The sequence below is a fragment of the Sus scrofa genome, chromosome 5 (genome assembly GCF_000003025.6).
Source record: "Sus scrofa isolate TJ Tabasco breed Duroc chromosome 5, Sscrofa11.1, whole genome shotgun sequence".
NCBI lineage: Eukaryota > Metazoa > Chordata > Mammalia > Artiodactyla > Suidae > Sus > Sus scrofa.
This window is the reverse complement of record NC_010447.5, coordinates 103,162,213-103,175,358: the sequence shown is the minus strand read 5'-3', so window position 1 is coordinate 103,175,358 and position 13,146 is coordinate 103,162,213. Positions and strand designations below refer to the sequence as shown.

The window sequence follows — 13,146 nt, the reverse complement described above, 5'->3', positions numbered from 1 at the left end:
TTACTCTCTCTGCAGACCCTCCTGTTCCAGGAGGTTTTATAGGATTTTCTGGAATGTCAGTGAACCAGCTTTAGAAGAAGAAAGCTTAGAGAGGCAGCAGAGGCGAATATTGCTCAATTGTTCATGTCAGTTTGGCTCTAAAAGAGTAGTTTCCATAGCTGCAGAAGTGGTGATTTCTGACTCTGAATACACCAGGTGCTCAGACACAAGATTTATTTCTGCACCATTGTGTGATTTCTGTGATGAACTGCTTCTCATAAAAAAAAAAAAAACCTGCCTGGAATACAAAGGCAAGAGAGGGAATCTTAATTCCTAAGATTCTTTTTTCTTTTTCTTGATCCTCCGGAACAGTCCCATCCAATCATCTTCCTCTTTTGCCTTGCAAATAGTAGCATTTATCTTGCTCCAGGTGCCTCTTATATAAGTATTTTCAGATAAGACCAGAGCGAAGTCCTCTGACAGCGTGTGTTGGCTGCTCTGTGAAATTACAGTGTGCCGTGGGGGGCGGGGGGGGTGTATATGACACAGGCCTTTTTGTGCATAAGTAACCTGGAGCATTCCTGTCAGAGGGAGATCTCTCAATAGGTGCCTGTATGCCATGGTTTTGGAGCTGAGCATCTGCTGACTGTATTTGTGGGATTATTCTCGTTAAGGCTCTCCCCCCACCCCCGCTAACATATGCCAGTGTTCAAAAATACGAATGAGCAAGTAAGAGGAAGAGTTTATTCAAATAGCTCTGATCTGCATAATCATGCCGGGATAATGAAGCTCTGCAGTGCCGCGGCCTAAGGAGGGATGCCTGTTGGGTTGCTCAACACCTCCAAGCCGCGGCACACGGCGATTTCGGGATTTCGGCCACGGGTTTGACTGGGGCTCTGCTTCTGACTCAAAATGGCCTCTTGCGAGTGAGTCTGAGGCGGGCGGCCTGAGTTCACCTCCTTCAGGTGCCCCGATGCCCCAGACAGGCGGGTCTGCGCTCCAGCTCTGCGGGAGAACGTCTGCAGTGCTGCCGTCAAGCCGTCAGCCGCCTTTTGCTATTTTCCTCCTCCACGGCGTCTGCTTTAACTAGATGTGTTGAAAAATGTCCTGTCCAACTCACTGTTGGGGTCGTGCACAGAATTAGGGTGATGTCTTCAAATAGATCAGGCAGCCGTGCTGTAAAAAGGAGCATTTGTAGCGGGATGGTGCGGAGGCCTTGATTCTCTGTGCATCACGATTCGGAGAGAGAAGGGGGCACGACATTTTTGTGACTCAGTTTCCTGCGTGCCTTTGTCTGCTGACTTATTTGCTACTGGATATTTAATGGTATTTGTGCTTTTGCATTTGGCCTCTTCCATTCTGATTCCCTCATGGGCCCCAATTCTCTAGGCCTCATTTGAATACAATGTATAGGATATTTCAGGCTTGTGCAATTCTTAGGGGGGTTGGAAGTGCGTTTAAGTTTCTCTTGCCTTTCATGGGTCATTGAGAACATTTACTGCAATAAATTTTGGTTTTGTTATTATCCTTCGTGACGTGAATGAGGTCGCAGTCATGTTTTGCTCCGTACGTGCTGGGAAGAAAAAGCCCATTTGTCTGATTGCCGTCGTGGGCAGTGGCACAAGTGGATGTCATGAGAAAAACCAAAGTGGGGGGGATGGTTCCGAAACTTGAGGGAAGCTGTATAAACAAACCGTGGATTCAGTTGGAAGAATCCAAGGACCGCAGATGCCTCTTGGATTGGAAGAAGCAAATTTAAAAAGATATAAAGAAGATCTGAAACAATGCTGAGTGAAATGAAATGTTTGAAAACCATATTCTTAAAGTTTATGTAAAAAAGATATTGAAAGTAATTCAAATATCAGTGTTAATAATATTATGCAACAGGCAAGTGTTGATATGCAGCTTGATTACAAGGTAAAAGTTCCCCCAGAGGAAAGGGGCTAGGGAATGGGGAACCCTTGAGGAATTTGTTTAAGGTCAATGACTTGCGTTTTTTCCTCCTGCAATAAAAGTTATCTCAATACTTTCTCTTTTAAGACTTGTTTCTGGGAGTTCCCACTGTGGCTCAGTGGTAATGAACTTGACTACTATCTATGAGGACGTGGGTTTGATCCCGGGCCTCGCTCAGTGGGTTAAGGATCCAGTGTTGCTGTTGCCGTGAGCTATGCTGTAGGTCGCAGATGCAGCGTGCATCCCATGTTGCTGTGGCTGTAGGGTTGGCTGGCAGCTGCGGCTCTGATGTGACCCTAGCCTGGGAACTTCCATATACTGTAGGTGCAGCCCTAAAAAGACAAAAAACAAAACAAAACAAAAAAAAAACAACATAATTTCTTACATTCACTTAGAGTCTCAGGCTTCTCTACTGTATGAAGTCTTAGCTACACTGTTGAATATTCGTGCATCTCCAATTGGGTCTCATCCTTCTCTCTTACTTTCGCCCACTTAGAGTAAAATCTTTCCTTTACCTCTGCCTTTCCTTTTACTGGAATATTTTTTCCTGCCCTTTAAGATTTTCCTTAGAAAATGTTCCTTTTCCTTCAGAGTTCTACCAGATCATTTTGGAGTAAGACGTAGACTTCTTTCCAACCATTTCTCAAATATGCTGTCTTATATTTATGAGAGGATGGGAAGAGTTTCCAGAGAAAATATGATTAGGGTTATTAACAGTTCTGAGTTTTAAAATAAATTGAAGCAGAGTTCCCTCTGAGGCTCAGCAGAAACGAATCTGACTCGCTTCCATGAGGATACAGGTTCAATCCCTGGACTCGCTCAGTGGGTTAAGAATCCGGTGCTGCCGTGAGCTATGGTGCCAATTGCAGCTGTAGCTCGCGTCTGGCTTTGCTGTGGCTGTGGCGGAGGCCAGAAGCTACAGCTCCGATTTGACCCCTAGCTTGGGAACTTCCATGTGCCATGGGGGTGGCCCTAAAAAGCAAAATAAATAAATAAATAAAATAAAATGAAATAGATTTAATCTATGAATTTAGAGATTGTATGGCTTGAATTGTGGTTGGACAAATTTATGCTGCGTTCTGAGGGCTGCAAGGTGCATGAGGGCCGCTGTGCCACCAGGGAACTCTGTTGGCTTTTGTATTTCTTAAAAAGAGATTTACTTAGGACAGTTTTTCAGTACTTTATAAGTTAGAGAGAATGATACAGTTATTAAGCATATTTCAGTCGCTCACATAATTTGTGAATTAAAAGGAAGAGATTTGCAGACAGGTGGCAGAGTGGTGGTGGCTCTGGAGACCACTGAGGAAGAAGAATTCGTAACGGGACAAGGTTTGGCTAAAGAAGGAATTAGCAGCTGCCGCCCTTTGAGTGGCTGCCGGGTGAAGTGGTGTAAAGCCATTTAGTTGCTTTCAGAGGCTCTGGGGTCAGGGGGTGGAAGTTAAAGGGAGGCATATTTTACTCATCCTCCAAAGTGTTTTTTTACAATTAGCATGGATTAGTCCAGGACTGGAAAGAGTCACCTCTTACTAGAGAGGAGGCAGCCTTTCCAAACTTGGAGGTTTCTGGTAGAGATATGTGGCTACTTTGCTACTGAGGCAAGATTTGTTCCCTCATTGGCTGAGAGGGGAGGTGAGACAATCTCTGAAATCCCCACCAACTCTGAGATTTGTTGTACTTAAAAAATCTGGCGTGAATATTGTGCAAGAAAGATGAACAGGGTGAATAGCTACCTTATTCTTTTTTATATTATTATTATTATTATTATCTTTTTTTAATATGGCTGCCCCAGCGGTGTATGGAAGTTCCTGGGCCACGGTTGCAGATGCCAACACAGCAGCAGCAACCCTGGGTCTCTAACCCACTGCACTGAGCGGGAGAATGAATCTGCTCTTCTGCAGAGACCAGAGCCACTGCGTTCAGCTTCCTAACCCCCTGTGCCACAGCAGGAGCCCCCCTGCTTATGTATTCTTAAAGCAGATTGTAGACGCTGCATCCTGACTTGTCTGTGTGACAGTTTTCACACTGGAATGGAATATAGGCTCTTTTCTGCTTTTTCTTTTCCTTCCATAAACATTTCCGTCCCCTCCCTTTGTCTTCCTCTCCCTCCCTCTCCTCTCACACCTCCTGTCCCTCCACAATCTGTCTGGTCCCCTTCCTTCCTTTCTTGCATGCCTTCTTTCTTTTTATTTGAAATTCCTCATCCCTGGAAATAAAAGAATTAAGCCTAATTTCCCTTCCATGTTATCTTCCTTCTTCTTATCCAGATTCACCAGATTCGGATCCCATTGGCCTGGGAATTCTTACGTGCACATAAACAAAATGGTTTAGTGGCGCCTCTGCCTCCACAGGATAGGTAGAGGCTCAATAAGGGCAGCAGTGGTCACGCTGGCAGAGCTCTTTATGTTCTGTGCAGACACACTTCTGGCTTAGGTGCCTAAGACTTTACTGGAACCCTGGGGTCACAGGTGGATGTTTTCGTTCCCTGCAGAAAGTGGAGAAATCAATTTAAAAAAGGCATCCAACCTTCTGAATCTTGGTTCATGAGTCTAATAAAATAAAAAACTTAAAAAGATACCACTTCTACGAGAAAAGCCCTTTATCTTATTCCCCAAAGTTCAAATGTGTTCTTGCTACATGAGTTATCTCCGCTCTTCTGAGTACACTTTGAAACAGGTGATTATGGAAATGGGATCCAAGTAATTTCAGGTTTTTAAATGAAGCTCAGGAGCGTGGAGTGCTGCACAGTGTATTTCCACACGACTCCCTCATGTTGCAGTGATTAAGGACCTAGTCCTCCAAAGTATTATTATATTATCGTCACTTCAAGTCATTACTTGCAATGTTACGTTTATTTGTATTCTCATGTATCTGTAGAAAAAAAAGGATTTTAATTTCAGAGGATAATAGTCATTTAGAATTTTCTGCCAGTTATTTTACTTTTAAAAAAGGAACTTGCATTACTTTTATACGTATACAATTATTCTCAGGACAGTAAATGGCATGAATAACAAACTTATTATTGTGTTTCTCTTCTACAGGTGAAGACCCCGAAACAAGAAGGATGAGAACAGTTAAGAACATCGCAGATTTGAGGCAGAACTTGGAAGAGACCATGTCCAGTCTTCGGGGGACCCAGATAAGCCACAGGTTTTCCTCCCTTCTGCCTATTGGGGCCCATAAGGAAAAAACAATTATAATCGAGCTCGTAACTTCCTACAACAATCAAGAAGAATTTTGGTTTTCCCTTACTATTTTCTCCCTTAGAGTTTATGTGACAATCAACTGGTCACTTCTCGGAACAGACCCAGTGATATTTCTTTGCTCCTTCCCGCCCCTTCTTCAATGTAATGCCCTTTCAGAACGAGTTAGCTGCTGAAAGGAGGGCCATCCCTGCCCAGCCGATTTTCGTGTCTGCCTTAAGTAACGATGCAGAAGTGGTTAAAATGCATGGGGGCGGGGGGTCCTAGAAAGTCTTTCAAAGATCATTGTACTCAACTTCAGGAATAGTTCTGGGAAGACCACAGTGGGTTAAATTAAGGTTTGCTTGAGAACGTGAGACAGTATTACTTTATCTAAAGTGTCATGATGGCCTCTCTTAGAAAAGCAAAAGCAAGAAAACAAAAACAAACCCCCGAAAGACAAAATTAAACAGAACCTGCCGCGGGCCCCTTCCTGCATTCTGATCTCGGCAGATCTTCGATTATATTGAAGTCACGACTGCGTGATGTGACTGTCGGGGACGTGGAGGTACTTTTGAGAGACGACCCCCCGCTGCCGGCTTTCCTGTCTGGACGCGTCCGGGTCCCTGGCCGCGCGCCGGGGTGTAGTGACCTCTCGCTTTCCTTTGACAGCACCCTGGAGACAACGTTCGACAGCACGGTGACGACGGAGGTGAACGGAAGGACCATCGCCGCCTTGGCAGGGCGACCCAGCCCCGTGACCTGGCGGCTGGGCCAGGCGTGCCCTCGGCTCCAGGCGGGCGATGCCCCGTCCCTGGGCGCTGGCTACCCGCGCAGCGGGACCGCTCGGTTCATCCACACGGACCCGTCCAGGTTCATGTACACCACGCCTCTCCGTCGAGCCGCCGTGTCTCGGCTGGGCAACATGGCACAGATGGACACGAGTGAGAAGGCGGGCAGCGACCTGGACGTGTCCTCCGAGGTTGATGTGGGTGGCTACATGAGTGATGGCGATATCCTCGGGAAAAGCCTCAGGACCGATGACCTCAACAGCGGGTAAGCGGCCGGGCCCCCGCGAGAGGCGGTCTCCCCAGATGCATTCGCTGTAAAGCAGGTGTACAGCTTCGTTGACGAAGTCGTTAGAAAACTCAGGTCATTGGGGCAGTGTTATTTCAGCCCTCTCTTCTGCTCATTCATGAGAAGCAAAAATTCCTATAGAATCTTTTCATCATCATCCATTAAAGTTTTCTATTGTTAGTTCAGAAAAAAACAAAACACATGTGCCCTGTGCTTTTCAGAGTAGTTTTCACATGCTTCTCAAATAACAGATTTTGTAGTGAAGGACGTGGGAAGGAGACAGGAGTTTTGCTGAGCTGCTTGGGTGGTTTTTTTTTTTGGCTTGTCAAAGCTGCCTGTAACTGCCTTGAGATACACATATTTTAGAGCAGTCTTAATTATGCACCTCCAGTGTAACTTGAGAGAAAACCGTTTTAGATGTGAAAGTTTCAATCTACTTATTCCCTTTTGATGGCATTAGGTTTTTTTAAATGGTAGCTTCTGTTTTCTTTCTGTTTCCTCGTATATTCCAAAAAAATGTTGTGATTATAAAACTCTTGAAAGTATTTTGGCAATTTGGGGTATTTAATTCAATCCGAGGAGGAACCCCAGTGGAGGAACTAAAAGAGTCTCTTAACACTAATTCTGCTCATACCGGTAGTTTCCCCTTTAAGACTTGTTATTCCCCGTCTCACTCTTGTCGGGGGTTTTAAGGACAATAATTCATTTAACCACCCGCCACCTCCACCAACCCTCATGATGTATTTTTATACCTGTTTTACAGGTAAGTAAACGGATCCCCAAAAGCTGGACATGCACTAAAACTTAGCTATATCTGACTTCAAAACCCAGGCTCTGTAATGTAAGGAGAAGATTCCCAATTCATACTTTTTTTTGTGAGGCTGGGTTTTGAGCTATTCTTTGTCCTTGTGCATCTTAGAGGGCTGGAATCAGAAGTTATTCTTCTATATAAGTAACCTTTCCTGACTTCATCCATGAAAAGCTTGTTGAATGGTGACAAGACCTTAAAAGTACAAAAGAGCTTTTGATCAGACTTGCAACTCTGCTTTGATTCCCACGTACCCACCACTTCGTTCCGGTGGCCACCGTCTCTTGGGTTTCTGAAGATCTAGAATTAGGGAGACAAGCTATCGTTAATTAGGGTAGGGGGTAGTTGAGTTGCCACTGGAGTCAGAGTGTCTAAATTAAGTCTCTACAACTTGCTGTCAGTGAACTCTTTGAGAGCCTAATTTATCTAGAGTCCTTTCTGTAATAAAAGTGCAGAATCTTCATGAAATTTTTAGAGATAGAGGAAATAACTCACAAAATTGCACTTAGCACGGAGCTTGTCACAAGATGTGTTCCGTAAATGTATTATCATCATAATTTACATGTATTATCATTAATAATTATTAACCTGATGGTTATAACCTAATAGTCATAGGATATGACCTTATGGAGGAGACAGTGGAAATTGTGGGAGGTGTGGCGAATCCTGGGAAAAGAAGAGGGAGAAAGAGGGATCATGGGCTGAGCTGTACATTATGTATGTTCTGTGTTCAGAAATACTGGAGCTCCTGTCATGGCTCAGCGGAAACAAATCCGACTGGGAACCATGAGGCTGTGGGTTCGATCCCTGGCCTCGCTCAGTGGGTTAAGGATCCGGTGTGGCTGTGAGCTGTGGTGTAGGTAGCAGACACGGCTCAGATCTGGCGTTGCTGTGGCTGTGGTGTAGGCCAGCAGCTACAGCTCTGATTCCACCCCTCGCCTGGGAACCTCCATATTTCACAGGTGGCCCTAAAAAGACAAAAGCCAAAAATAAAAGAAATATTCGTTGAGTTCTTCCTATGTGTCAAACAATATTCTAAGCACTGTGTGTTCAGTAGTAAACAATACAGACACAGGACCACGTATTACTCAGACGTTAAGGTTTTTGTATTTGTGTACAAAACATTATTCAATAAATAAATAGTAATATCTGTACCTAATCGATAAACTAGGTAATAAGTGTACATATGTATGTAAGTTGTGTGTATGTATTCTTAGATAGTATTTTTTTGGGTAGCTGATTTATTTTTTTATTAATATGGATTTCAGCTTTGTGAATATCCTTATTCTATTGGAGTTTAGAGTTGCTTCTTAATACTATCATCTACAATAATTCTAATGTAAGGGGTACCTTAAACCTCTTCTATAAAAAACTTTTACCTCTTAGTTTGATGAGATTTCCAAGAAATACCAGATTTTATAAGCAGACAGGGAAGCTGCACTCATGTACATTAGGTAGTCTTTATAGAGGCAGTTAAAAAAACTGAGTTCTGCTTATAATAATATATTTATTATATAGATATAATAATATATTTTAACCAGCATAACTGTACTCAGGAGCATTTTTTGTTATCCAGACTCTGCTGTATTAGTTAACTAATTACTATAACAGAGAAATCTCAAAATCTCAGTGACTTAAAACAAAGAAATTAGCGGCTCCTTCTCTTAAAACCCTCCCTAGTGCTTTCGACCCTCCGTTGGGAAACGTGTGCCGCAGAGTTTTCCAGAGACTATAGTAGATGGTAGGTAACCGGGCTCTTATCCATCCACATCGCCGGTGTAACCTGGGCCTGGATTTCAACAGGCAGATGGCAAGAGGTATGTCCCAGACTGGACGTGGGCCGTGTGACTTCTACCCACATTTCCTTCCCTGGAGCAGCTGCACGGCCCCATCCGAGGGTAAGCGAGGCTGGGACCCCCTGTTCAGCTTTGCGCCCGGTAGGAAGAGGAACTGGTTTGGTGAGAACTAGGTGGTCTCTGCCAAACTCACTAATGAGAAGTTTCAGATGATCATCAGACGCTTTGTCCTTCCTCCTTGTCTGCTGCCTCCATGGGAACCTGATTCAGACTTCCCTTCTCCAGCTTTATTCCCTCTCAGTCTTGGATGGTCCCATGCCTGCGTCTGTGTAAGGCTGCAGTAGTGTCTCCATGGTTTGTGTTGACCAGCAGAGTCATTCAGTGTCTAATGTAGAAGATGACGAAAAATAAACGAAGAAAAAATAACACGAATCGCGTATGCACGCTTCCTCTGGTGAGGTTTACCTGCCTGGCTTTCTACCTCGTGTCTTTCTGATGGCTGAGTACAGGACATTGAGTCACTTCCCGTCTGGAGGATGACTTGACGTGGTCATCAGGCAGTGTCGTGGTTCTCAGCTCACGGGGCATGAGGACACCCAGGGGGTGCAGTACTTTGTCGCTGCTCGCCTGTGTACACGGTACATGGTGTGCCCTTGTCAACACCAGTAGGACGTAGCCCGATGTATCAGCCTAGATTTAAAAGACAGGAAAGACATCCAGGGGCATTTTCTTTGTATTTTGTTTATTTTTTTGTATTTGTTTTGATCACAGCATGCGGGGGCTGATGTGGGATCCCAGTTCCCAGACCAGGGATTTCACCTGGGCTGCAGCAGTGCAAGTGCCAAATCCTGACCACCAGGGAACGCCTGGAATTTTAATTTGGGTGTTTTCTTTAAGGAAAAAAAGGGCGTAGAAATGCCTCTGTTATGTTCATGAAAATATTGAATCACAAAGTTAACACTCTCTTCCCAATTTTTTAAAAGAATGTTTTAGTGATGAAAGGGACAAAAAGGCTCACAAGACACAGCAAGAAACGAAGATGTTAAATTAGGACTTTTTTTTCTTACATAACTACAAGGAATGTCCTGAAGTAAATGGAAATGGAGTTTCTTTTTTTTTTTTGTTTCATGTACTTCAGGTAGAACTCAGAAAAATAGTTAATCGGCCTTCTGAGAATTTGAAGTTTCTCGAAGCATGCACAAGCTTATCTCTTTCTTCTCTTCTGAAAATTACATTAAACACTTGGGGATGTAAATTTGCCGGTAATTAGAAATTAGTCAGAAGAAGGCCTTTTACATATAACGAATCTCTTTGAAAGTTATGAAGCAAAAAAAGGAACAGCCCTAGCCAATTGGCCGATAAGTTACATATTTTAATTGGGAGGAAATTGAAGTTATCTGCAGGTGTCACTATGATAAATGGTTGAGGCAAGAGTACAACCTAAAAGTCTACTCTATGTCCCATGACCCACCCCGAAGTCATTTAATTCTGGGGCGCGACATTTTTTAAAAGGGAGATGGACGCTTTAACCCTGCTTCTCCCTGACCCTCCCTCAATTCTCCCTTAGTAAACTTTGCGGTGCCTTGAAGCAAGTGTGAAGTTGGAAAGGGCGGGGTTACCTGAACTGGGTTACAAGGATTTACATGGTAAACCACAGATTCCTAATTATGATGCTTCTGTCATTTCATACTCAGGGTACGTGAGTTAGTTGTGGGGAGTATAGAAATTCTAACGGAAAAATAGCTGGTATTGCCCATCGAGGCACATGCAGCACTTGTCACGGGCTCGGTAGTGCTCTGTGCGTTGTGACCCAAATCCATGTGGATCTCATCACAACTGTAAGAGGCAAGCATATCACTACCACCTCTGTTTACAGGCGAACTAACGGAGGCATAAAAGATCAAGCAACTTTAGTGACAGGTAGAACTCAGAAAACTAAGTAATTGGTATTCTGAGAGTTCAAGATTTTCTTTTTTTTTTCTTTCTTTTTTTTTTTTTTCTTTGAAGGCCACACCTGCAGCATAAAGAGATTCCCAGGCTAGGGGTGGAATTGGAGCTGTAGCTGCTACCTACCCCACAGCCACAGCAATGATAGATCTGAGCCGCATCTGTGACCTACACCACAGCTCATGGCAATGCTGGGTCCTTAACCCACTGAGTGAGGCCGCGGATTGAACCCTCCTCCTCTTGGAGGCTAATGAGATTCCTTCCCATTGAGCCATGGTGGGACCTCCCAGAATTCAAGATTTCTTGATGCGTGCAATGCTGGACTTGAACTTGAAAGTCTTAACTATCTTGACCTACTGACCCCGTGAAGTTGTCTACGTGTCTACTTCTACACATTTCTTTCCTAGAGTTGTTTTTCTTACAAACAAAGTAACAGAGCTACACAACAATCAGTCATATGCCCTATATGTTCATGTCATAAAAAATAGCTAATTGTAGCAAATAGTTTCTGATATGAAGTATAGAGTGTAATAATTCTAGGAAGACACACTGCAAGACTAGGTTTTGAATCTTTCCAGATCCCCACAAAAAACATAAAAAGCAACTTCATAGAAAAGCCAAAAAAACAGGATCACTGTTTACATACAAAAAGATGATGGCAAGATATTATCTCGAACCCCAAGTAAAAAGCAGTTATGAGCAAACTGTCAAAAGCCAAAGGACCAGCATGATAATAGCATGAACGGACGAAGAAACAGAAGGCAGTAGTGGGGCTTCTATATCCCGAGAGCAGAACAACCCCAAATAGCCAAGAAAACTGACTGGAAAACACACAGGGCTCATTTGAAGACAGCAGCTAAAGCTCGTGGGGTTTTGACCACTTGGCCAGCCTGGGAGGGTAAAGGCAGGAGGTCACATCTGAAGGGATAGTTCCCATCCGTTCGTCACACCATCCCCCAGAGCTGCTTTCCCGAAAAGAAGCCCACACTGGGGAACACCTCTGGGGACAGAAGCCAACTGAGCAGGACGTGGCAATAAAAGTGAAGGCAAAGAAGGTCCAGATGAAAGTGGGAGGTGGAAACAGAGTCCTACATCTCAAAAAATTGATTGCTGCCACGTTTTAAAACACTACACAAAAATACCAAAAGCGGTTACTGTATGAAGTGAGGAAAGTATCTAGGTCAAGTTTCTTTGTTCTCAGAAGAGTTAATGTCTCAGAAGAATAAGCAAGGGGAAGAGTTTCACGAGAAAACCCCTGTCCGCCACAAACACACGCAACACAAATAGCTAATAAAGGACTAGCATCAATGAGGAAAGAAAAAACAAAACATAGAGTCCAATAGAAAAATGCCCCAAAGGCATAGACAGACATTTCACAGGCAAGATGTAAATGTCCTCAGACAGAGTAAAAGTATGACCATCCTGCTCGGTAATATGGAACTGGTAAATTAAAACCAACACGAGAAGTTTTATTCACAGACAAATAGGAGTTTCTTCTAAAACTATTTTTTGAAAAGCTCTTTGGCAGTTGACTAGTAAGGTTTGAGTGTGTATCTGTCATGACCCGTTGACTCTCTTCCTACATATGACCTTGGATAAGCTCTTGCCTGGGGGCCCGAGGAGACGTGTGTGTGTGTGTGTGTGTGTGTGTGTGTGTGTGGTGTGGTGTGCGTGTACTTTTACATTGCCTTGGATGCTGCTGGGGCGGGACGTGTGTGTGTGTGTGTGTGTGTGTGTGTGTGTGCGTGTGCGTGTGCGTGTGTGTGTGTGTGTAGATGTTCATGGCGGGGGTTGTCTGTAACAGCAAAATAGCTAAACATCTCAAGTGTCTGTTAGTAGTCCAAGGGATAACTAACCCGCAGTGCGTTTGTGAGATGCAGCTAACACACAACTCGAACGTGCACAGCACGGCAGTGCACAGCAAGGTAAAACTTAATGTTGGGTGAAGGAAATAAGCCTCAAAAGAATATAGATAATGCGATTCAATTTATATAAAGTTCACATTCATGAGATGCTAAACAGTGTATTTTTAGGAACACATGCCCATGTGGTAGAACCATAAAGAAACGTAAAAGAATGCTGAACATAAAATCCAGGACAGTAGATATCGCTGGAAGGGAAGCTTGTGTATGTGGGCATAAGAAGAGCCTGTGTGGACATCCAAGAAAGTGTAAATGTTCTTTATCTGAAACCAGGTATATGAAAATGGGTATGTGAAAATGGATGTTAGTTTTAAATCATTATTAAAATGTACTTTCATGCTTTTTTAAAAGAAACATGGAGTTTTAAGTTGTCTGTCTTTTTTGCCTGCACACTCAGCATGTGGAAGTCCCCAGGCCGGGTATCAAACCCACGCCTCAACAGTGACCACAGAGACAATGCAGGAACCTTAACCTACTGTGCCACA

The 13,146-nt window shown here is 43.7% G+C and overlaps 1 protein-coding gene across 17 annotated transcripts in view; it reads left to right on the top strand.

The window, feature by feature from the left end:
• The window catches only part of NAV3 (neuron navigator 3), an 849,425-nt gene that overhangs the window by 687,864 nt on the left and 148,415 nt on the right, over positions 1–13,146 (top strand). For all 17 annotated transcript variants that reach the window (XM_021093080.1, XM_021093078.1, XM_021093079.1 and 14 more), the window contains 2 exons: positions 4,971–5,079; positions 5,784–6,167. In XM_021093080.1, the coding sequence (XP_020948739.1) occupies positions 4,971–5,079; positions 5,784–6,167 (493 nt within the window). The remainder of the gene's footprint in view (positions 1–4,970; positions 5,080–5,783; positions 6,168–13,146) is intronic.